Source organism: Toxotes jaculatrix, chromosome 19 (assembly GCF_017976425.1).
Source record: "Toxotes jaculatrix isolate fToxJac2 chromosome 19, fToxJac2.pri, whole genome shotgun sequence".
NCBI lineage: Eukaryota > Metazoa > Chordata > Actinopteri > Toxotidae > Toxotes > Toxotes jaculatrix.
In genome coordinates, this window is record NC_054412.1 from 13463846 (window position 1) to 13490791 (window position 26946).

Below are 26946 nucleotides of genomic sequence, written 5' to 3' on the forward strand. Positions count from 1 at the left end.
ATGGAGAACCTCAGTGAGCTCCAGAACCCGTTGTTGGACAAAAACAGTAAGCACATGGTGAACGGTTATGGGGGAGACTTCCCTAATAACCAGTACCAGGAAAACATTATTAATTATTTTGCTGGAGGAGGAGGCGGTGGTGGAGGTGAGGGCGGAGGAGGAGGTGGAGGAAAGGTAAATAACAGCAACGTGGTAAGCGGAGGAGGATACAATACCAACGGGAAGGTGAAATCTCAACAACTTTTGGACGCCACCTCGCTGCATCTGGCAGTAGAGGCCTTCTACAGGCCCAACTTCATTCTATACAAGGAGGACAGCGGCAGCATCAAGGCTAAGGAATACAAAAGTGAGTGCTGTGAGACCACCTTCACGGAGAAGAAGGCGAAGGAGGCATCCAACACAGCAGGGGCAGACACGCCTGGCACAGAGGATCCTCAGGCGAAGTTGCTGGAGGACGGCGAACACATCAAGATCCAAACAGTTTCCTACGAGGTGGAGGAGGAGGAGTACGTGGAGTATGAGGTAAGGGAGAAAATACATGAGTGGGATGAAGGGAGAAACCAAGGAAACTTGGATTTGACCAGAATGGATTTCTAGAAAGAAAGTTTTTCTTATATTCGGTGTCAAATTTGATCTTTTTAATGTCAAAAATATCTTAAAAATCTAAATTATGCAGTTCAGAACTCAGAGTTTCTGCTTGTGGCAGTATTCAAGACAGATTAGAGACCATCAAGGATGCAAAAACTCTCCAAAGAGACCCACACAGATGAATTTAATTCAGTTTAGTGAGAGATTTTTAGGCAGGTGATGTACGTGTCTTAAGGGGTCAGGGAGAAACTTGCGTGATTTGGGTGTTTTTCAATGAAGGGCCCACCTGATTCTGCTAATCTATCTAACCCAAGCTTGGATATGTGTGGTGTGTTCGTGCTAAAAGAAAGAAAGAGCGAGCATGCTTGTATTCCTGTGATGTTTGTACATTTGTATCATCACACCAAAGGATTGGGCTCGATGCCTGGATCAGACTGACATTTTACCAACCACAAATCCCATTTGATCCGCTGACCTTGGCCTCAATTCCCAACTCTAGTAAAATTCATCATTAGATAATAATAAATCACCCACGCCTGCCTCACACAGGGATATTAGGTGCTACAGTACTACAGCATTAGCCACAGTATTTTCACTCTCAACTGGCACGGCCAGTGGCAAAAAAGCACTCCAAAGGATTTAAGGGATTGGACAGGCGGAATAGGGTGTAGAGTTTGACCAGTGTCCTGCAGAACCAAGGGGACTGAGCACACACCTGCTGGTCCACTAGAATTAACCTGGATTGGTGTGATAAACATGTAGCTGCTGAAATGCAACGTGACATGGGTACATATACTGAGGGGGCTCACTCTGCAGAAAGACAGTGCAGTTCACATTATAAATAAAGAAATCTTTGGGTGTGGGACTAAATTAAAACTAAATTATTATTAAATGTCGATATGCAGATACCAAAGCCAAAAAATAAAACAACCTACCAGTGTGATATTGTACTTTTTCAAATGTAAACTTAGTGGATGCACACAAAAAGAGAACGGATGAGTTAGACACAATTTTATGCTCCAACTGGAGGCTCCTCTTAGCTGTTCAAAGGTTAAGTGAGCACATTACCATATTGTTCATATTTTTCCACACACTTCCGTTTCACAAATGAACTAGCACATAAAAAAAGGCATCATCAGGCCCCACAGCCAGCTTCCAGATGCAAAGAGGAAAATACACAGTGGGACTCATTATGTAGCCTCCCAGCAGTAGACCATTGACACCACAAAGTGCGAGGTGTCTCTACCACCCTGCCCACAGTCTGACACAATGCAAAGACCTAAGACAAGAAAGTCCTTCCCCTGACATACACATGCTTCTTGGTGTTCTACCAAGAGGCACAAGATGTGTGATATTATGTAACCCGAGATGGAAATGCTTGCTACAGTTAATCTCCTAACTAATTTAGTAATCATCATTTATTCACTCGTCTTGCTTTTTTTTTTTCTCCCATGGGGTTTGACCTAAAACTGAGGGCAAATGAGCTTAAAGGTACCCTGTGGATTTTTCTTGCAAACAATGTTTACATTCATTGTTACTCACTAAAACACTTCCTTTAGGTCTAAGAGTTGAATGCATTTCTTTCCATATAAAACAGCCAGAAATTTCTTTATGCGCCACTGCCACCAACTGCTGACCAGAAAAATAGTCTGATATTATGACAGCTGGTATTTATTGTAACAATGCTTCACACTCAGCGTTCACAGAGGCTAACGTTATCTTGTTGAGACTAATGCATCAATAGCTTATAATGTGAGCTGGGTGGTCATACCGTTAGTAGATTACTCTCATTACAGTTCAGACTGTCAAACTATAATGTTGGCGATAATGTTAGTATTTTCACACAACTGGTCTTTCACAGTGTCAGTCAATTTAAACTGCTGCTTGCACACTAATTATATGTAGGGCTGCGTGTGTGTGTGTGCCATGGTGCTGAATTTGGTATCTCAAATTGTGGAATTTCAATGGTATCTGTATCAAATACGTACTTCTACCGAATTCTGGCACTGTGACATCCCTCGTTTATGTTCTCCCTATAAAAACTTAACAGAGAGACTTAAAGTGTCACTGATATGTCTATAAAATTATACAGGAAGATTAAAACTTAGCAGCTTTTTTATTTTTTCAAAGTATTAAAGTTGACATGGACTTTACTGTATGAGAAGTTATTTTTGCTCAGATTTTGATTTTAATTTAATTTAATTTAACTTAATCAACCAAAATGTAGATGTGCATTTGTGTGTGTGGATGTTTGTTTAATTAATAATGTGTTTTTTCCAACACATGCTGTGCATTCACCAAATTAGCTCATGCACAGTGCTTTATAAAGGTGTGTAGAATACTGCATCTATCTCCTGAAAACGTAAAAACACTGTACTAGTACAACTGAACTTAAATAGAATCCAATCTCTTATTCTCTTTATGAGGGAGGCACAAAGAAGATGAAATTTTTAGGCAGTGGAAGCTTCCTCTGAGGAGGGAGTGTGACAAAGGGGTGGAACATGATACCCCTATATCCAGGCAATTTTTCTGGTATAATCTAAACTGTTCAGTTCTCCATAGTTACACAGCGGCCTGTTATGTCTGCTCTGCTGTGTGTGAGAATTTTAGGAAGAGCTGTCTTTGAGGAAAATGGTGGCTTTTGCACCACAGTGATGTCTCATGTTTTTTCTTTGATTATGGGCACAGTGTTGACAGTTATGGGGCTTTGTGCAACATCATGAGGAACTGTCAGCTCTAGAGCGAATTTGTTATTATCATGGGCATGATGGTGATATTTCTCAAAATATACAATAAAAGAACATAGTATGCTGTACATTATCACTGCATATGCACCTCTTAAAGTTTTTTTTCTGAATAGACAGTATTGAGTATATGAATTAAGCCCTGGTCAAACCAGCAAATGTTGCCACAAAATCAATTCAGAGAATCACTTGGTTAGTGGGTTGTGTTGTGTGGGTGTTGAGTTCATCTCTGGTGAACTCTGACCTGTGACTTTGCACCGCTGACCAATGACAGTGTTGACTTTTGAGGGAATTTAGAGCTCAAGAGTTCACAATGGAGGAAGCCAGTATAGCTCATTAGCTGTGGTGAGCTGCTGAGGGATGGAGTTCCCTACAAAAACGACATGGTTTACGGATAGTTATGAGACAGGAGTCGATGGTAAAAATATGTCTTTTGAGTAAAATGCGTGAACTTTTTGTCCTGTTAGCGACCTGACAGCTTTGCCACGATTTGGCGTGACCAGGACTATTGTCTGCCAGGGATTGAACTGCTCCTCTTTTTTCACACTCTACATCTGAGTTGTGTTTTTAAAAGTCTTAATCCCTCTCTATCATGTCAGTTTCTCTTTATATGCAGCTTCTCCTTGGGGAGTTATAAAGGATGAGTTAATAAATGGCTTTTAGTTTGTGCCCCTAAAAATGATGTTTTTCAACAATCATGTTGCTTAATTGAATCTGCTGTCTAATCTATAAACATCACAATACTGCAATGCAGAATGGTACAGCCTTTGCAAATCAATATGACACGTATTATCTGAAAAGTTTTCATCAGCACTTTGTAACTAGATAAGAGAAAACTAGTGACAATGCCAGAAAGCTTTCTGAGAGATTAGCAACCAATTCTTAAACCTAAGCACATCCACAGCAGGATGATAGAGCAGCAAATATGTCAATACAATATAATATTACCCATCAAAGAACATGATCCATACCTGCTATATAAGGATGGTTGCAGCGATTAAAAAAGGCCAGAGATATTATTGTTGGCTTAGCTATGAATTGGAGGAAGACTTGGCATAAAGAAGTTACAGAGGCAACAACGTGTGTGCGCTCACCAGGTGTTGCACACAATATGGGAAACAGTGTAAAATAATGAGCTCACCAATTCATAAAAGGTCATTAACTCCAGGCGATACGAGATGTGCTCGTTTTGCGTTCCCTTTTACTCGCAGATGTTGAAAGGTTAGTGTTTTCAGAACTCGCCGCAGAAAGATAAAAAGGAGAAACTACTGCAGTGGAAGAAAGCGTTCTGCATTTCATTTTTTAAAGGAGTTATTAAACAAAGCACATAGTATCCAATTATCAAAGAGCAAGGGTAAATTACAGACGGCCTCTGTCAGTAATCAGTGAAGCAGAGGAGAAATTTCGTCAAGGAAATTTAAATCAAATTTTCCTTTGTTTTAATTTCCCTTGTTGTCAAACTTTAAATGTAAACTCTTGCTTTTAATGATATATATATATATTTATTTTTTTCAATGTCAAGTTTGATTTAACCTTACATTGTCATTCTCAAACATTTCTAGAGCTCAGTAATAGATGCAGAGGACAAACCTCTTTATTCAAAAAACCATAACAGCCAATTATCAGTTCTTGTTAAGATTCACTCATTGTTTCTAAAAAATGTATTCTCTTTGTCAAGTGCCTTTTTCATGCCTTACATCTCTACATAATTCCCTTTATTTTTGTTGGCTTTATTGCTTTTGAGAAGAACCTGTTTGTGTATCCTCAAACACCACTTTTAGTCTTTCTCTCCCTCCTTTTTCATTTACATTTTCATTGTTTTTTGATTCTTTTTGAGCAGAACATTAGAAAAGCACCAGTGCAGTTAGTAAGCAGATGATGCATTAAATAGAAGGCATAAAATAAAAAGATCTATTTCTGCTGAAGTGCCGTTAAGCATGGCACTGAATCCCTCCAAGCTGCTAGTTCACAGTTCTGCGCTCTGACCTCCGTGCTGAAGATTAAAGTGAAGAGAGTTTTGCCTTCAGAGGCCGACAAGCCCAACTCAGAGTCTTTCATGGCCTCTGTGCCAGGTAACTGAGGAAATCTCATCTGTCTCTTCTTATCAGCTCCAGCCTTAACAAGTGTACAGTATGCACTGGAGGTCTGCCAAAGGGACCCCCCTCCCCATCTCTCCCTCCTAGTCTCACTGCACGCTGGCAGGTGAGGCCGTGTTCAGACTCAGTCAGCTACTACAAAGCTCCTCTGTTTTGACCTTCCATCCACAGCCACTGTTATATCAAGTAAATCTTCTGTATACTATCTATGGACACACCTGACAAAGTTGGAAGAATGAAGTGGCAACACAAGGCAAGCCAAGGTCTGTTATTAGTTTAAATTGCTCACCTCTGCAAATTACTTGTGATAGCCTCAGACTGTGGAGCTAACTGGGGTTAATGAACCAGCAGGAAGTGATTTACCTTCATCTTAACCAGATCCCATTGCTGCCTGTAGTCCTCAGTAGTATCGGGTTTGCAGGCAGCAAGTGAAGATATTTTTGTTGGTAGCTCCTCATTCAGCTTTCAGTTCTGTTCCCAGAGATCTGTTCAAAATGACATGTTTGGTGATCAGGAGATGCACTTCAAGCTGTTACTCTGTCAGATGAACAACAAAAGAGCAAATCATGAAAATTGTGTTCTCTACACATGCTGTGTAGTACTATACGTCTACAGGGCCATATATACTTCCTCTTCAAATGACTCTACTACTGACAATGTAATCTACTATACAGAGAAGTGACAGTGGAAATATGTTTAACAGTTATAGCAGAATAATGCCAGACATAAATAATGAAAAAAAAAAAAGGCTTAATATGACACAATACTGACTTGACTCTTGATAACCTTTTATCTGGCAGGGATTCAGTCCATTAAAATTTTCATGTATTTTCACCTGCATAAAAAATAGCACTTGAGTTAGGCAGAAGACCCACCATTTCTATTTGTCTGCCATCTGTTACAACATTTCCAATGCATGAAATTAGCATTTATCTGTACATTTCATATTCACGTAATAATCTGAACATGTGGCTGTCCTTCTCATTTCATTAGCAGAATTTCAATAAAAATGACCTCTTCTCAGCTTTTCTGATTGCACCATTGTTTTGTTTTTTTTTAGCATGAAATCACAGGTGTGGGTGTAAAATAATTGAGAGATGAGTTTTAAAATAAACATATTTCTCACTGCCCTCTGCCTCACCTCTGCAGCATTTTAGATCAGGCCAGGTTTGATTGGAGGAGCTGGCCATTCTTACTAAATCTGAGGGGACGCGAGCGCTTATGCCTTCATTAAATCTAAAATGTAGTCATGCTTCGGTTCAGTGCACACAGATTGTTCCTTTTGTGAAAGGTCCTGCACCCAGTATGAGCCTGTGTCATATATTCTAGTGAAATCGTTCAGAGATATCCCATTTCTCATTTAGCAGTAAATGACAAACCAATCTCTTGGATCATTTCAATTCAGCAGTAAGCGGGTCTGTCCAATGGATTTTAAAACTTGCTCTCCTCCCATAACTGGGGATATTTATTCAATGGTTTGGTGAGTCATTCTGAGCTAGAGAAATCATTACTCTGTGATGCTGGAAAAATAGATTGTGACATGTCAAAAGATATAACGCTATTGCTGAATAAATGCTGTAACATGTACCAGGAGGACATAAGTCTTTTACCCTGGTGACTAGATCCCATGAATCACTGGTATCACGTGAGTTGATCAAACTCAAATATTTAATCAATATAAACAAAGATGTAGCCTTGCTTAAAGATTTGGAAAAGTTTTAATTGATTCTGTCAGCACTTGAAAAAACTGAATTAAAATGGAACCACATTGATGTTAAATAATAATACATTTGATTTTGCTTACTATGACTGGAATCCCCACATTTCACTTGTACTTTTTGGTACTTTGTCCCATACTGCTGTCACTGTCAGCTGTATTAGGGACCATCCAGTCAGGCATCCCAAACATTTTTCCTCTTTCTTCTGTCATCTAAGAACTTCTTCAATGTTCACTCACATTTGAAATGTTTCTATGAACAGCCCTGGTGAGAATTTCTGCCAAAATGACACATTCTCTAAATTTTCATTTCCGTTTAGTTCAGCATGAGGGACAATTTTTATTTATTTATTTTTTTGAAGCAGCTCAAAATCCAAAATGTTTAAAATGTGACTGCCCTTTCACATGGTCTGCAAATGTGACAAGCCAAACCTCACAGCTCAACTAGTACCACTGAGGTAATAAATCTAAAGTACCTCAAAATATCCTCCTTAAAATGACAGCATGGTTTTGGCAAATTGTAACTCCGTGTGAGAACATGAAAGACACTTGAAGTTGTAAAGACTCCTGCTATGAATATAAAGAATCACAAATAGTCTTTCAAAGGTAGATGATGTTCCTGTGCAAGTTGAATTTACACTTCAGAAGACGCTGAAATTCTTCTCAGTTCTAATGCTGCTCATGTAGTCCTCTTAGAAGACAATCATATCGGTTCAATCACACAAGAATTACAGTGACACCAAATGTCCTATAGTTCCTACTGAGTACCACATCGTCATAATAGCATCACTGTAATGTGTTACATTTTGTAGCTACCATTTGCAGGTGTTGCTAGGCAGCTGCCTCAGGGAAGTCTCTAGTTCCCACTCAGTTACTCAGACAGTTGTGTTATCAAAATTAATTAGCTTGAAAATAGTGAAATAAACCATTCTAATGTGAGATTTACCCAAACTGAAATCAAGTGATTATATCTACCTGTGCAGGTGTTAATCTGCCTGGGCGGGCCACCCAACTAGAACCTATGTATGGGAATCACTGGCTGTCCAATGCAAAATGCAGGCATGCCAGCTGGCATTCTGATATCCTTCACTTGCTGGGTTGGAGTGGAAGACAAATGGCCAATCAGTCTGATTCAGTGCTTTTCAATAATCATTTGACGTGCACTCCTTCACTTCCCCTTGGCACGTGGTAACACATAGCACCATACGTCACACTAATGGCCACTTGGAGAGTAAAGGCAGCAGGGTCCAAGGGAAGCAGAAAATGAATCAGACTTGCCCTTGACGAGGTATTATAATTGAGAATAATGAAAGATGATTAAAGAGAGGTTATTTTCATTAAAAAAAAAAAAAAAAGGCCTTAAACTTTAATCATTGATTGCTTAAGCATTGTTTACTTACACCTAATATTTCATGGGTATTGTGCAGAGGAAATGATAAGCTTACAATGTATTTTGAAGAACTAAAAGCTGAAACTAAAGGTCTGGCTTTGTAAAATTCAACCTGAGGTACATCTTTGGGAAAATATACCATATTGAGCACCAGAACGGTGCAGGGGAAAAAGGACTCACCCACCACTGCAGACACCTTGCTTTAAACATCAGCAGTAGTTCGGTCAACCGCAGTCAGCAATGTTTCCAGGTTGGAAACTGGTGAGTGATTTATGTCACAGTTCCTGAAAGCTACAGTCTCCTTCTGTCTACACCATCACCTCACAGAGCAAGAGTTTGAGTTAGCAGCAACAGACTCGGTCACCTCCAACTGGGTGAAACCTGGAAAAATTTTCTCTCATAAAATCTCCCATCAATCTTTTTAAAAATATTATTTAATAATTAAACCATTCTTTAGACCGTAGGTGTATTTTGTAACACATTTATAATCTTAAAAATGGGTAGAGGCAGAAAAAGATTGCACTGCAATAGACTTGTTTAAAGTCCTGTAAACAGCTTTTCTGTTCCAACATGTACAAGTCTTTTCTGTACAAGCAAGTGTGGTTGTCTCAGTTTATCACTGGTCACACTTTTCCAACCATTTTATCACTTCTTGGTGATAAGTGAAATCTTTTCCAGAGGAGTGAAGAGGAACACCCGAATGCACCATTAGATTTGGTCGCTACATCTCATTTAGGGACACACAGAATAGGTTCAATCTGGCCTTCAGGTCCTTTGAACAATGCACCTTCCTGGGCTGCATCCTTACAACCCCTGATGTGAGTCATAGGGTATATGCTGCAATACATAATGCAATGCTATTTTTATGGAACGGTAAATGGGGAAACACAATATGACCACGGTAACTCAAAAAAAAAATAAAACTGTAGGATTTTGCTGTATTTACTCTGTATTTTGAGACGTTCATGATGGATGTTTTAACCTAGAAATTATGAAAATCTAGTCATATATTTAATGAAATGACATTTTAATGAAATGAAATGTGAGACAGGTGGTTGTAACAGTCAATTAGAAAATAAAAACTAAAAAAATTCTCCTCATCCTTGCTTTTGAATAAAGTTCCTCAAAGCAGAATAAGTAGCACAGAATTGTCTCTCTGCCAAAATTCACTGGTGCTTCTTTAATCCTTGCCTGAATGTCATCTCAGAGTATTAAAAAGTGAATAATGAGAAAGATGCTTCTGAAATGCAATGACTTTTGAGTAATAGCAACCCTTTGGGGATGATTACATGTTACAAATGTGAGCCGTTTTTTATGGACAGACAAATAATGATTGTCCATCAGTCTGTCCAAGACGAGATAAGGCTCTTTTTGCGATGTGTAATCACAGGAAGAGCCTTGAGGATGTTTGGCCTTATATCCACTCTGTCCCTCTCTGTTAGTCTGGGAGGTCCAATCAGACACCTTCTCATTGGCTGTGAATATGTAATACAGCCTTGTCATATCCCATATTAAACAGCCATAGGCAGAGGCTAATCAAATACCCACTAAATTAGAGATGCAACCCCACTTCACTCTGATGCAGCTGCAATCTCAGTCTGAGCAGCACGTATCTCAACATGTAGGAAAGTGTTGGTTTTACTTATACTGTGGCTGAAATCTTTGGATCTCTGGATTTGATTTTTGCTGTGTGAAAGGAGGATTGCAGGAGTTTGTGCATTCCTGTTTACATGCCAGAGATTTTGCAGTTCATGGTTGGCCCCCTTATACCCTTAGGGCGCAAGGCGCACCCAAAAAAATAGGTTTTCTAATAATATGAGATATACAAGAGGAATTCTGGCTTCGCATCTTAAGAATTTGTTATTGTCAGAATTAATCACTGATGTCTTTGATCTACAACACAGCGTTCCTTGTGCATTTCAGCCTGTTTACAGAGCATGATGTGAATACTGAGCGTGATGTGTAGTGCTTCAGTGTTGTAACCTCATTACACCATCCTAAATTGCACACCTGTCCACAAGAGGCCAAGGGGCAATGGAAAGAAAAATAACAAATATTTTGTTTATTAATTCACCGCAGGCAGTACATCCCCCCAAAGACTGTACTGCATGTTTGAGAGGGGACTGCATCAAGATGAGGCTCTTATAATTGTGATCACACACACTGTGATTGAGTGTCCCTCTGAGGTTCCTACGTGTGGTGGACCTCATGGGGCTGCTGAGCTCAGACACTGTGTAAATCACAGAGTCTTATTAACCGCATGGTAAAGTTTGTATTTCTTTGTACCAGCCAGCCCCTGTGGTAGCACTCTGTCACACTCCATGATAAATTACAAACCCTTAAGATAACACCATAGTCACATCTGGGGCCACAGGCTCCTGCCCTGGCATAACTTAATATGACCATCTGGAGTGTGGATACAGACCAAGTGTACGTTGCACTGATGCTACATTAGGATGCCGAGGATGTGGCTCGCGTCTTGTGACAGACAGGGACACGAGATGACCTGCAGATGACTCTTATGCCAAGCGAACATGCACCGTCTTTTTTGTAGAATTGTAATTAAATGAATGGGCACTGTTAAGAGCGCACACATCCTAATGACTTCTGCCTGCTCCTTTTTCAAATGGCATGTTTTCTCATGGACACAGGACACTATTGCAGGTACTAATTTTAGATTTTTGTGATTTCCAATGAATACCTATTCTCTATCTGAGTTGTAATTGTGCTGAAAATGCCATTTTGTGCGGTATTGCATCATTAATGGCATTTGCTCATTAACTTTGCTTATGCATTCAGCCAAGTAATTGAATTCCCTTTGGTTGCAAAGTACTTTGTTTCTGCGTCCAGACCTCTCTCTATACCTTAGTGTAGCTGCACATTAAAGCAATTAACTTGTGTAATATCAACCGCTGGCTTTTGCTTTATAAAATTCATTCCTGCAGGTGCTTTAATTTGATTCAGTGTGGTCAGTGTTTTAAATTTGTGACGTGTTTGTGATGTAGAATTTCCTTTTTCCTCTCTCATACATTTGAACAGGCTGCTACCTGGCTGAGATATGAAAGCTCTTTTTTCATAAACACAACCTTTGATTGTACTGTTTTTTATGGGCTCAGTATGTTGGATGTATTGTATAAAACATGGCAATGGGAAATGATATAGTTCACATTTCCCTATAGAGGCCTGTGGCATCTTATTTAAAACCTCAGCTCTCATACCATAAGTCTGCATTCACAAGCAGACTTATATACTACTATATAAAGGAAACCGATTGATTGATTTGGTTGTATCCTCAAGGACAATGAGGCACATTTTTAATATTCTTTTATCTAAAAAGGAAAATAGTAATGGCAGAAATCCAGAACAAAGGCAAGACACGTGGGTGGTACGCTGGGTTCTTTTACCGAAATGCAGCAAAAATACCGAATTAAAATTTAACAAATGTACTTTAACAGTCCAGATTTACTGTGTCCTTTTGCAGTCACAATGTGTACACAATGTGCCTTTAATTCTTTATTTATTTTCCTGCCATGCATAAATCATGCACAGGGATTGTCCCCACACTGCTTAGTTGGAATCAACAGACATCACAAATAAAAAAGAAAATCAAATAAGGACGACCTGTGAGACACTTCGTACACAGTAGGTAGGGTAGTTTAGTGCCACGATATGTAAAATTCATGTTCAGCCAGATACGTTCTTCATATGATTTACCTGCATTGCAAGTACACGCAGGCGTCATGGCATGAGACATTTACTCAACATAAAATCAGGACAAAAGAACAATTGTTCAAAGACAAATGCCCAGAGATGGGAGAATGGAGAACAGGGGGTAAAAAAAAAAAAAAAAAAAGTGGGCAGGGGCACATTTCCTGTAGGTTGTGTAAGCAGTTTGGCAACAGATAAATTACACAAGCCCTCCTTTTGGTTATGCTGTCAAGGCAGAGTGGTGAAACCATCCATTAGCTCTTCGTTACCTGTCAGCCTGTTGCCTCATATTGACAGGATTTACGCCCTGCAAGACATATCTGAGCACAGCTAGTAGCGGCAGCATGCATAGTCATTAGGACTTTCTAGCACAGGGGAGGTGGTGAATGAATGACAATGCATGCAAGCGTGCACACACACACACACACACACACACACACACATACACTCATTAAAAGTCAGATAGAAAATTGCTAAACAAAATTCTGTTTACTTTAAATCAAATGCAGCCTCTCAGTTAATCCAAAAGCCTGTTAGTGATGGAGCCGCTCTGTGACCGGTAAGCATGTGGTTCCTGAGAGTTTCGTGGATGACACACATTTGAGGAAAAATATAAGTAAATGGTGTGATCACAAAAGAATTATGGGCGCAGGAGACAGTCTGGCAGAGGGCTTGGTGGCCTGTTTTCATCTGCTCTGGATCTCCTGCAGCCATGTGAAAGGTTTATGATTAATGACCTTCCTGAACATGCCAGACAGGTCTGCACGTAGCTTCCTTTACATGCTGACCTGTCTGCAGGTCTGTACTGACTCCACCCGACCTCATTGTTCTCTTGCCTGACTGACTTCCTCTGCCTCTCTAACATCTCTGTCTCTCCTCTCTGGTAATCGAAGTCAGCCAAACAACTATCCCCTGGATGATGTGTGTTTTCATTCTCCAAACAGCCAGAAGGCTGTGCAGATATTGTCAGTGAGCTCTGAGGCACAGAGCAGAACAGGGCTGGCTCTCTCTGCAGAGATTGCGCTATAGCGCTTGCTTAAGGCCATGGCGGCAGAATGACATTATGCAGAATGTGGGCTGCATTATGCTCATGTTATGACCTTTTTTTTGCCTCAGTGCTGCATTATGAAGAAAATGAAAACATATCGATCATCTTGGTAGGAGCTTTCACTCACAGCTTTTAACAGGTTCATAAGTACAACTTGACAACACAGAGTGGCACTGTCTTTGAGGGCACAGACAAATTGGAAAGGCTTTGCTTAATCATTCACTTTTGGAGTTGAATATACTTGTTTTGTATTCCAGAGGTCTACTTATGGTGGAAATGAATCCAGTGTTTCCCCTACCATTAGTGGACAAGGGCCCCCGCACATTTCAGCCACCCACCCACTAATCCCTACCATCAATCAGGCAACATGGCTATCAGGGGTGTGTGTTATTAAAATTAATTGAAAACTGTTTTACTCTTCAAAACAACTGCAGTCCCAACACTCTTACCTAGCCACAGTAATTTACCTTTTAATACACAGCAAACACCACGGAGAGGCACTCTCTTATTGAAATAAAACACTCATTCACAACAAAATTGCAGGGTTTTAAAAGAGTAGTCAATAGTGCCCTTATTTATTCAAATTGTTCATTCACAAAAACGCTATTTTTACTTAGCTGACCACTTAATATACATTTTTCCAGTAATGTTTTTCCTAAAATATAAAAAATTCAGCAAGCTCAAGACGCCCTGACAGCTTGAAGGTTGCAGCGCTGTCCATCATCCTCAGCATCCCTGGGTCCTTCCTGATCTCTCTCATTCATTTCCTGTTATCTTTCTATGGTTAACTGTGTAATACAGATGTCAGATTGTCCCAAAAGTAATAAAAAAGTTCTTAAAGAAAAACAATTCTATACCCTGTAATGTTGGAAGGAGTAAAGGGAGTTATGAGCCTGATGCGTCAGGGAGAAAGTTCACTATCACTAGCCGCACAAAAATCATCAACTCTATGCAACCCCAGTCTGGCCTTGTGGTCTGTACACACTACACATCAGGCTGGACTGCAGCTGAGCTGGAAAACTCGAAAATAAAAAACAGTATAAAGAATGGCCCTATATCTGCCTAGGTAAGATATCAAAATATGGTCTAGGTTAAACACTGTAATCTGAGTCTATGCGCAATAAAAGTCCAAATTCATTAGGCGCACAACTACAAGAACACATGCAGGGATTAAGTGTTATAAACCCACTGAAAATGCTTTGAAATGAAGGATTACATAGTGACAAGATGTCACATTGCTGGAAAAAAGCAGGAAAAGCTCAAGGGTGGTGGGGGGGCATTACTTTCGTCTTATTATCATCTTGTAAATGTGATGATATGACTCTTGAGAACTGCTCAATATATATTCTAGTCTCTCTCCAGGCCCCATTGTTGTCCTGATTTCTGCCCATCTTTGACTGAAATATTCAATTTAATATTGAACTAATTTTTTTGACATAACAAAATATTCTTAGCCTTGATTTTTTTTTTCATTTATTTTTCATGTTCCACCCTCATGCTGGATCATCCCTCAAACAGGATGATGTGCGAAGGATGCAGTTTAGTTGCTCATATAGAAACCGTGGCCTCAATCTGCGACTTCTTTTCATTCACAGACAGTGGAAAATAAACCGTCTTGCCTTTGTTGTTGGAGAAGATCATCTGTAAATGAGCGTTTGTATATATTTGTATGTTAGAGTTTGAAATGGCCATAACAAACCAACTTTAAGATCGTAATGCACGCTGATATTTCCTGCCGTGGATCAGGACTGAGAATCTGTAACCCCTTAAACTACATGCAGATGTATGAGCATCTATTCTCTTTTGCTGAAGGCGTTGCAGTTCTATGTGAGGAATGTTGTGTGGAGCGTGAAATAGTTTCATAAAGCTTTAGGGAGGAGGTGTGTTTGATTCATAACTATTTAACATTCGAAATGAAGTGTACTTTCAACCGTAGCCTTTTTTTTTAATGCCATCTGTTGTTTAGATGCCAAAATGCAGGAATCTCCATATCTCAGAACTAATGAGAAACAAATGGGCCATCACAAAAAGTCCATGAATTCGAGCTGTGACATTACGCGGAAGCAAATGATCCTGCATGTGGCGACTCGTCTGTATTTTGTTTCCCATTACAGTAATGCCTTTTTCTTTTTCAGTGAATGCAGATTCTTTCCCCACCCAGTCGACTTGAAAATCATATCTACCTGTGCACAGGTTGTTATACTGCACAAAGGAAAACTTTTTCTTTGGCACAATAAATCTGCCTCAATCCACCTGCCTGTCTGCAGATCTACTGCACGAAAGGATCAGACCCTACCAAAAATTATAGAAAATGTGTGCATAGACAAGCTGAAAGGAGGAAGGAATAAAACTGCCAAACAATGTACTGTATGTAGGATGAAGGTCTTTTTCTGAAGTTGCAATTAATTTTAACTTGTTTACTCCAAATGAATAGTTGGACATTTTGAAAAATGTTCACTTTCTTGCTCAGTTAGATGAGAAGCTTGATGTCACTCAAATTTCGTTAGATAAAGTTAGATAAATATGAAGATTCAGACTTGTGACATGTGCCAGACTTTTTCTTGGCTGTGAGGCTGCCACTCCCACACATAACCCCCAAAACACCACAACTTGTGCTCTTTACACTTTGGTTTTTGTACAGATCAAACAAACAAGATAAAATGTGTTAATTAGTGAGATTTGGAGGTGTTGGTAGGCGGATTTTGTTACATTTGGACAGAGCCAGGCTAGCTGTGTGTTTCCAGTCTTTATGCTAAGCTAAACTAAGTTAATCAGCTGCTGGCTGTAGCCATAAATTTGCCATGTGTATAGAGTCGACATTCCCATCTCACTCTCTAACTGTTGCTATTTGTATGAACTTATCTCATTTTTAACTTGACCCACCTGTCTGTCTACTATAACATCACCATTCATGAACTCTAACACTTTCCATCTACATAGCAAAAAGAATGTTTGTGTATTTTCATATCAATTGCTGTTTTCTGTTCTCTGCAGACGGATTGCTCCAGTGACAGTGAGAGCGAGGACAACTTCATTGTCGTCCCTCCACGAGACCACCTTGGCCTGGCCATCTTCTCGATGCTCTGCTGTTTCTGGCCTCTGGGGATTGCAGCATTTTACTTCTCACAGGGGGTGAGGATGCACTTTATGTAATTTATACAAACACATGCGTGCCATGCAAACACCTCTAAAGTTGTCGTCTGTTAACTATGAATGATGGGTGTTTGTGGAGGTCTAACATAAAAAAGGTGCATCAACCCCAATACACAGACAGATTTCCATGAATTCATAGACATGCGAGCACATTAACACACATCCACATACCCAGCTCTGTGCACAACTCATCACCCAAAGATTAAGGGCTATCGCATATCAAAAAAAAAAAAAAAAAAAAAAAAGACTGACAGCTGACTCGCTTACCGCCAACACAAGGCCACCCATCAATAACTCAAGGCCAATCTGGAAAGGCCGCTTGATGCTCTGTAAACAGACTGAAAGGCGTCTTTAGGACGACTATATAAATCACTTTCAAGGCCCTATCTGTAAACTCAGAGAAAGGAGGTGTCTAAAATACTAAGATGAGAGAGGGCCTTTTCAAGGAGACTGAAGATGAACCCAATTACAGATATGACGATGTATAAAAGGTGTTGAGCTCTCAGACACACTTAACAGCCCTGTTTGAGATGTAGTTTTGGAAAGTAGAATTTGAAGAAAAGAAATGCATGAAAACACACTAAAACAGTGTGTCCTTCAAAAGTATATATTATTTCTGATTCTCTTCATGAGAGTTTTTGGCTTAAGTGTAAAAAGGGGTCTTTCTGGGGTTATTTATCTTTCCAGCTTTCATGGACAAACTAACTGTTTTTGAATGTTAACTGTCAAAGAGTTAAATCGAAGGACTGTCTTTTAGGTTTAAAATATCAGATCTTAAATCCAGAGCTTAGGCGTTAAATCCATGAATGGGAAATAGGTTGGGTAATGTGTGCCCAGCTGTAGAGACAGTGGTTATTACCAAAGAAAACAAACCCATGTTATTTTAGAGTGCAATCTGTCAAGCTGACAAGGGAACACTGTTAATTTTGAAGCTTTTGCCAATATGGTCTTGGCCAGTAAAATCGGCAAACTGCACATAATGGTTGTCTAATGGATTCCAGCTCGACTTCCTTCCCCTTTTCATTTCTTTCGGAAACCACTCCGATGGTAGCGTGTCAGTCAAACAAAGAGCACAGGGATTGCCACTTTTCTTGCTGCTAATCAATTCTCGCTCTCTTATGTGCACCATCAACTTGAAAAGGCAAAATACGTTAAAAGGCCATCAGTCGCTCACACAAGCAGCATATGTTTAAATCACATGTAAACACACACACTTGTACACACTCACACATGCCACAGACATTCAAGCTTTTCAGTAAATTGCTCTGCCTTTGACAATAAAATCTTATCAAAAGCTTGAGCACTTAGCTGTCTTATCTGTGGGCGTGAGTAGTCTGAGGCAGATGAAGGCAGTCAGTGAATTATCTTGTCAGGAGCTAATTTGATTCTTCCTGGGTAATTATGGGAAAGTGATGGCTGTGTTTAGGGATGGATGGCTTTTCTGCCAATCTCCCTCCTTTAGAAGGTGTCATCCAGAAGAGCGGTCAGGAAAAGATGGGGAGTCTGCCCATACTTCAACCACATGCTTGTGTTACTTCTGGTCCCGTATACCCTTGGTTCCACTGCCCACGGATCACTTCATTTTATAGCTCAATAAACCACTTCACTGGTCTTCATTTCATTCAATCGTTCAAGAAGCCCCCCGATTAAATTAATTTATTCTGTAGGAGTTAACACGAGGAAGTTTTTAGCAGAACATGGACTGGAATTTGATTATCTATGTGAACTTCTGAGCCTCTGCATTGCATGTACTGAGAGAAAAAAGTGGAGGAATACGTACAGGCAGACAGTATCTACCTAGCTGAACAAGATGTAGGTAAAATCTGTTTGTCACTTATTAAAAAAATAAGACTATAGTAGGCACTACAACTAAAAGTAAGACAGCTGTTTCAAGCTACAGTTAACATGCGAAGTATAGTCACAGTTTAGCTAAAGCAAAATTTACCGACGTCATCCTGTGTTCTTTTAAATGACCAATTCTTTAAATATCTGCTGTGTGTTTGTGATTCATTTCGTTTTCCCACTAGGGCAGTAGATATATCCCTTCATAATGGTGAAAAAAAAGTAACACCAGTTAAGCTGGTTCTGCTAAAAAGTCACTTAGAAAATCTCTTGTTAATCACATTACAGCAGGTCCTGCACTGCGCTGTGCCTTCCGTGTTGGTCTGCAGGGTATTTACCACATAAAACTCCCACTGACACTCTATTAAATGTTGCCAACTTAGCTACAGTGCTAATGTTGTTAGCAGGAGATGGCTGCATTTGCATGCAATGCAGAACTTACACAATAATAGAGAGATACATGCAAAAGAGTCAAGATATGATGTGAAAGCAGAAGACTACTGTTTATTTCTTATTTGAAACAAACCAATAGTTGCTACTTTTATCTATGACCGGCCCACAACCATAACTGCATGTTTATTATTGGAACCATGACAAAGGCAGTCCAGTATGCCTGCTTCTATAAACATACTATCTCAGCAGGTGCTCCTATGGGTCCCATCCCAGTGTAGAGACAGACAATCAATATGGTTATTTAGGCTGAAAGATATCAAACCCTTTCTTCACAACTTTTTTGTTGTAGTTACTTATCTCTGCCTGTGTGGGGCAGTGTGAGCAGATTCATCGTGGACGGCAGATCAATAGTGTTCTTGTCCCACTGGAAGGTCAGACTTAGTCAAACAGAGAGAGTCGCTGCATGGCTTCCTAATCAGAGGAGCTGAGTGAGGGCGTCAAATCTAACAAACACACAGACACAGGCACGCATTCATGTGCTGCTTTAAATTGCACGTATCCTATTTGCCAAAGACTATATCTCTGATACTGTGTAACGCCTTTATGGTAAATAGTGCTGCACAGTTTAGGATTAAGCCTTAAGCACCCCCCCACACACATACACACAACTGATAATGACTAGAATACCATGAGTATCTGGGGAAAATTAGCTTTGAACATTTGATTGGGAAGCAGAATTGAGTTTCAATTATTGCCACTAATAGGGTGAGTGTTTTGTTTGGAGATTCTGATAAATGTTTCTCTCAGCTCTGAGACATCTGCTCTGGAAAGTGCACGGTAGAGAAGCAGCAGTGATTCCTTTCACGATTATGCAAATAAGACCTCCCCGAAGTTATCTTATGGCATACAAGTCATCATAACGGATGAAAACGAATGAGCAGTTTACGTATTTGCATGTGTGTGTCTGCGTGAGGGAGGTCGAGAGACAGACACGGAGAGAGGGAGAAAAAGTAAAGAGATTTTAGGCTTTATGTGTTGTTTATCTGGGAGAAAAAAACTGTTGAGGGTGCTGAATTGACTTCCGAGAGCTCATCGCAATATGAGTCTCCATGCAGCTAAGTCTGAGATGTTATCTGTTTTTTCTATGACACCACATTTCAATCATTTTGTCAAGGTTGTGGAGATAAAGCCTTAATGCTTCTAACCATTTTTCTCTCAAGGGGATTCAAGGAAAAATCCTCACATTGACATATGAGGTATGTTATACAAAGCTGATGCTCACAGAGGAGAGAGCATAACCACACACACTTTCAACCAGTTATTCTCATCTGTTTTATCCACATTACAGCATTATTATATTTAGTCTTTCAGAGCATCATCGTTTTTTTTACAATGTAAAAAATTAAATTAACTGTGTTTTTTTTTGTTTTTGTTTTTCTTGTTTTTGGAAAAAAACAAAAAATTAAATTTATTCAATGCAACCAAACCTTTAGCGAGCTATTCATGCTAAATATCTTGGCCCTGCTCCTGCCTGGCGCCAAGCTGCAGCTTGAGTCTCAGCAGCCCTGTCATCCCATCCCCACACCTCCACCTAATGAAGCAGCCCTGCTCCCAAATGAACAGAGGTGAGCAGCGTTGTGTTGAATGACATACCAGCAGGCATAATCATAGGGGGCCTGTGGGAATTTCTTTTTTTATTGTTAGGAAAAAAATAAATATGATGAAATCCTTTTCAATTACACAAGTTAAAACACTGTAATTATTATTTTTTTTCTATATATAAATAATGATCATTATATGAAACAAATGGTATGGCACAGACTGAGAACAAGATATATCTCAGTAACAGCTTTATTGCCATAGATTTTGTTGTGCACGATCAAGGAGCCCAAGTGGAAGAAAGCGATTTATTTGGTTACCACTACACCATTCATTAGGCACCACCATCAGGCCTTTTTTTTCCATTCCATTTCCATTTTTTACAGCTGCTTATTCTCTAGTTGGGATGTATACTTGGTTCAAAAATCTGCTGCTGATTTTATTGTTTTGTTTGTTGTTTCATTCTAAAGACTAAAAATGTCTTTAGACTAAAAATGTCAAAATCTCTGGCGGCACCCCTTGGGAGAGCCACAACATGCTTTGATTTAATCATTTGTGTAAAATGGAGAAAATGGTGGAGGGAATGAAACTGTCCACTGTCACATTATGACTCTTTCTGTCCCCCTACTCAAAAGCAGAATATCCTCTGTCTCTATTTGAAAGCAAATTCAAACTTAATTTCCCATAAGGCCTCGATAACAGTTGTTTGAATAATTACTATATTGACATAGAAGCTAAAGGCCTGTCTAGATTTTCTTCTTGACCTTTTGAGGCGTTTCGTCAAAAGAGTCTTTTTCTCTGGCTCTCAACTGGCTGTCTTTGTCTTGGACTATCAAACACATAAACCTTTTTGGCACTAATGAAATACTAGCACCAAAGTGAAAAGACTCCATGATTAATATTTTTTAGTAGTAACAACAGCCATCAGTGCTAAATGATTAGCTGAATTTTAATTCTTATTATTTATTTTCTTGAGTAGATGAAGGTGCTGTGGTTGGGAAGATGCTGCAAGATGCAAAGCTGGCTGCAGCTGTACTGAGTCTGTGCCAGGGCTGCCTCCTGAAAGTCAATTATTCAAATAAGCAGTCAGTTTCTCACTGCAAGCATGAGACTTTTTTTTTCTCACTCTGCTGATGCCCAAAATGTGGGATAAAGTTTTACCAACCTGTTCTTGTTAAAATAAATGTTTGAAAAAAGTTTCCCTACCCTTAAGTTAATCCTAACAAGGTAAAATACAATCTTCACAATCAAGAACTTGCATCTCATTCCCCTACAACAAACAAAACAAACCATTTGAGATGAGTAAGTACCCTTTATGCAGAGATGCTTCCTAAACAAGTACAGAAAGGACAGATACTAATTAGCTGTATCTGTCACCTCTGAATTTGCTTTGCTTAGCAGTATTTTGCAGTGATATGTGTGTCATCTCAATTTCATTGCAATATTATAGGCACACTCCAGGCTCACACATTACACTGTGTGCCAAATGTCATTCACATCTGTCTTAATGAACTGACTCACTGAGGGAGACAGAAAGATCCAAAATACAGGCAAGAGTAGTTTATATGAGAGCTCAGGTTTAGTCGGCTGCTCTGTCACTGTTTGCATGACCACAGTGCAAACTTCAAGAGAGGCTTAGTTTGACACAAAGCTTGTGTTTGCTGTTTGTTGATTGTCATGAGTCATCCCCCGTGATTTCTGTGTGGATGATGTGAACTTGGTCGATTTCGTCATCTCAATGCACGATCACAACGCAGTGCTCCTCCACGGTCCACTCCTCTCTCCTGACCCCAAATTCACCCATCACTGACGTGCTCCCGCCCCCTAAAATCCCACCCTGTTCCTTGCTCCTGTCAGGCTTTTACTGCCTCAAACACATTTTTTAATACCAGCGAACAAAATGGCCTCACTGTAAATGAGCTTGTCAGTGTTTTCAATAGCTCTTGCGCACTTTAGATTCTATAGCTCCAGTCAGATATAAAAAGCTGAACCCTTCTTCTCTGTCATGGTTGAATGAAGAATTAAAGAACCTAAAGAGACAATGCGGGAGGGCAGAGAAGAGATGAAAAAAGGATAATCACAGTGTCTCCTTTGCCTCCTTAAAAGATCTAATGTCCTCTTATCAGCGTACAGTCAAAGAAGCAATGAACACTTTTCAAATCTGACTGGGTCACAATCCCAGGAGCCTTTTTAGATCCCTCTATTTTTTCCCTCTGTTCTGTCATTTTAGACCCATCTCCAAGCTGCTGTTTTCACAAATTTTACAAAAAAATCATCTCCACCCAACTAATTTCCTTTAAGAATAACAATGAAACCTTTGAAAAATTTCTATTGGGTTTCCACTCTCTACACAGCTCTGAGAGACACCAACGACCTAATGCTTGCAGCATACAAGCCTGAACTCCATTTGAATTCTCCTTGTGAATTAATTCTCCTTTTGTGGGGTCCCCCAAGTCTCTAGTTTGGGTATCCTCTTATTTACCATACACACACTACCCCTGGGACAGATCTTGTGTAGCCATGACATTTTTTTCCACTGCTACTTGCATGAGAACCAATTATATGTCAAGATAGAGCCTTGCACCAGGGATGCTTCCTGTATTATGTCCTGCTTCACTGAAATTAAAAATTGGATGTCCAAAAACTTCCTGCAGCTGAATGACTCCAGATGAGAGGTAATTATAATTACCCTTGTCGTCCCAGCACTAGCAGCATTAATAATTTGTCCTCCAGTCTGGGTGCCTTATCTAATTATGTTCAAAAAGAGACCCATAACCTAGGCGTTATTTTTGACTGAGTTGTCTTTTGATGCTCAGGTGACTAAAGTGTTGCAGTCTTACTATGCCCGATTCAGACAACAAACCAAGACCAGGACAATCCTTTTCTCTGCAGACTTAGAAAAGGTCACCCATGTTTTTATGCCTTCCCAGACTCTACTATCACAATGCACTCTACTAATCCAAAGACTGCTGTTGATACAAAATACTGCTGCCAGGCTGTTAACACATACTAAGAGAAACGACCACATTACACCAATTCTTGCTGCCCTTCACTGGCTCCCTGTTATTTGAATTGATTTTAAGATTTTATTGCTTGTTTTTAAAGCCTTGAATGGTCTGGCTCCTGCCCACATCTGCAGTCTGCTAACTTCTTATGAGACTGATCACTGCTTGATATCTACTGGCAAGGCCCTACAAATGGTTCCCCTTACCAAAGGGGACTTTGCTATCTGGGCCCCTCAGCAGTGGAGCGCACTGTCAGGAGATCTCAGTGTCCTCCTGTAAATCTCTTCTTAAAACTATTTTATCATATGAATTTTCTTAACCGGTGGCAAGTAAAATATTTTATCTTGATATCTCAAATTATTATTATTATTAGTAGTATTATTAGTAGTATTATTATTCAATCCATTCGTTTTTAGCTGTTTATCTGGGTCAGGATCACAGTGTCAAAAGAGTAACGTCCTCCAGCTCCTCCTAGGGAATGTCAATGTGCTCCAGCAGGGTTTTTTAGTCTCATTGTGTTTCGTTTACCTCAGGCTCTCCCCTCAGTTCGCCATGCAAAGCACACCTAAAAGGGAAGGAGCCACAGGGCGAGGTGCCTGAACCAGCCGGTTCCTCTCAATAAGGAGATGAAGTGGCTCATTTCCAAAATCCTCCCAGATTTTTGAGCTTCTCACCTTGCTATGATGAGTAAGGTTAGGCATCCAGCAAAGATCCACCTCATTGGAGCCACTTTTATCCACAATCTGAGAGCTAGCAAGCAAAGTTGAAGGTCAAAACAAGGATTTATAAAGAGTCTTGCTTTGATGTTTAGTTTTCTATTTACCGCCACACTGTCAGATACAAAATCCATATCACTGCAGACGCTGCATCTAACTAGCAGTCACAGTCCCTCTTAACCTCAGTTGTAAATAAGAAACGTAACCTCGTCTGCTCGCAGCTGGGCTCACTTCCAAAATGAATGGGACGAGTTTTTATGAGATGACCATGGTTTCAAAATTGGAGGAACTGACCCTGACGCCAGCTTTACCACACTCACACACATCACACATCAGCTCCAACATTATTAGAACAGATTCAACAGAGTAATGAAGGTCACTGCACACACACTGAGCTGCTGTATTTCAGACTGTGCTGGCATACATTCAGCACAATAGTCTGAAAGGATGTATTGTGTTATTGCCACAACAAATTATGATTGGGATTTTAGCAACATGCTGAACTGCTGATCACTGAATCTCATCAAGTAGAAAAGAATGGATCAGTACATTAATATGCAACAACATTTGGAATAAAACAGAACAGAAATTAGTTTAGGAGAAGACAATGTAGATGGAGCCAATACAAAGTCCAAACAATGCCACTGTAACATTTTCTACTGTTGGCTGTGTGTAATTTCTGCTTCAGTGCTGACCTCTATTCAGCGATGTGAATGAAAACAACAAACCAAAATAGGACTCTCTTCCCTCCATTTTTCTCCTGGCAGGCATTCAAATAGTAAGATAACTAGAGGAAACCCAAAACAACAGCTCTGTAAACACATAAACAATAGACAAGATAAACAAGACAGACCACCATTCAACCACCACTTGCTGTTTACTTTTAAGCTAAGTATTCATTTCAGTTATCCAGGCAGCATGGAATGATACAAGAATCAAGGATCTTTTAGCATCACTTTGATAGACGATGTTAACTGTTACCTTTTCTAATTAGTAAACACTGGCCTGATATTGTTTACAGTAATTTTACCGACTTATTCATAGGGACTCCCAAAGATTGTGAATTTACTTTATGACATAATTTATGTTGAATATGAATCAAGCTTTTGTCATTTCTGTTTAAAATAATTTATATGTATTTTGGTGATTAACACTGAATGTAAACATAACCTTAGTTTCAGGGTTTTTTTTTTTGATTAATTGATTACTAATTTGCTTGTGCTCAATAAACCATTTAAGTACTAGTATTAAACTAATTTGATACTAATTATCAATCAAGAGTATGATCAGTTAATCTACTTATGAGTTAAATATCTCACAATATAACAAAATATTAAATAATTATTATTTCATCATTTCTCCGTGGTTGTTTTTCAGCGTACTGATTGATTCTTCTGTGTGCTGCTCTTTCTGGGCTGTTTTGAAGCACTGACCGGAGTCATCAGAGGAGGGAGAGGGCAGAGCAAAGGGCCACTAACATAAAGAGGGAAAACATGGTGACTCTGGTGTTGTTGACAAGCCCGATCCAATTGTTGTTTAGATGAGATTTTTAGTTCATAGGGCTCAGGAGGTGATTAAAAACAACAGAAGGCGTGTTGTTTTGAGTATGATGGCTTTCACAGAGCCAAAAACAATTGTGTCAAAGGGCAAAATGAAATATTTACCACTTCTAGACTGCTGTTTGATAGGGAAAAAAGTTATATTAAATGTCTTTGACAGGCTGTGGTTTAACAAGAAAGATCTCAGTTCTTTTGTACTGTGTTCAGTTACTCACTCTACAGCAGCATTCCAACGCAACAGTTATTTTAGCACAACGGTAAACACAACGCCACAGAGAGGATCTATATGTGCCTATAGTGGGCTGTAAAAATGCACTATAACCTGAAATAGTTGGTAACTGGGTAATGACGATGGGGTTGCTGCCTGGAAAAAAAAAAACATTTTTTGCTTGTTGTTAACTTAAAAGCACAAACAAACAGTAGCACTACTGTAAAAATGTACTTTATATCTCTATCTTGTTTGATCTCTTAAAACATCCTCTTTGTGATTTTTTTTTTTTGTAATTTGATGACAAATTATGACAAATCTGCTTTTCTCATGTGTCATTTATCATTCAGTGCTAGCAGCTTAGATGACCATAACGTTCAGTCCTTGACATTTTCACACTAATTGCCATTTTTCAGTCCTGCCATGCATGATGAACTCTCCTGGGTTACACTGAGCAACTCTGTCAATGGGGCCCATCCTCCAGTTCCATTCCTTTTTTTTTTCTTCACACTGCCACAGAAATAACAAACAGCTTCTGTAATTATGGTTCTTTTGAAAAATGGGTCGCTCCTTCTCTTGAGGTCCCTCCAAACTGTTTCTGACTTTCCTCTTTTCTTACATTTTGTCTTTTCCAGACCACCAAGGCAGTGAACAAAGGTGACTTCCCACTGGCCAACATCGCCTCCCGACGGGCTTTGTTCCTCGCTGCCCTCTCCATCACTATAGGCACCGGTGTGTATGTGGGGGTAGTGGTAGCTCTCATTGCATACCTTTCTAAACCAGGACACATATAGCAGCCCGCACCTTCCCTCCATAAATCTCCGGGGAGCCCAGGAAGAGAACAACCCCCTCTGGGGAACAGCACTGCTCCTGCAGACTTCAAGGAAAAGTTTTTTGGGGATGTACAGTTTTTTCCCTCCACCTTCCTTTCTTTCCAGCCATCTCTCTCCCTACAGGCCCTCTGTCAGCCAATATTAGCCACAGTGACTGGAGAGAGGTCAAGCTAGGGGGTGAGGAGAGGGGGAATTGGGGATACACATTTTTTTTTTTTCTGTTGAGACAGGGAGAGGGTTTGAGTAATGGAAGTATTCCATGTTGGAGCCCAGTTTGCATCCCATTGACATAAAACCCTGTCGGCTTCATCCTCTTTTGGCTGGTTCTGAACTTCTAAGACCCCTAG

General features: G+C 39.8%; 1 protein-coding gene across 1 annotated transcript; it reads left to right on the forward strand.

Moving 5' to 3' along the window:
• On the forward strand, positions 1-26560 carry syndig1l (synapse differentiation inducing 1-like). The gene is made up of 3 exons (XM_041064474.1): positions 1-522; positions 16286-16423; positions 26402-26560. The coding sequence occupies exons 1-3, from the start codon at positions 1-3 to the stop codon at positions 26558-26560; spliced, it is 819 nt and encodes a 272-aa protein (XP_040920408.1).
• Positions 26561-26946: the final 386 nt, after the last annotated feature.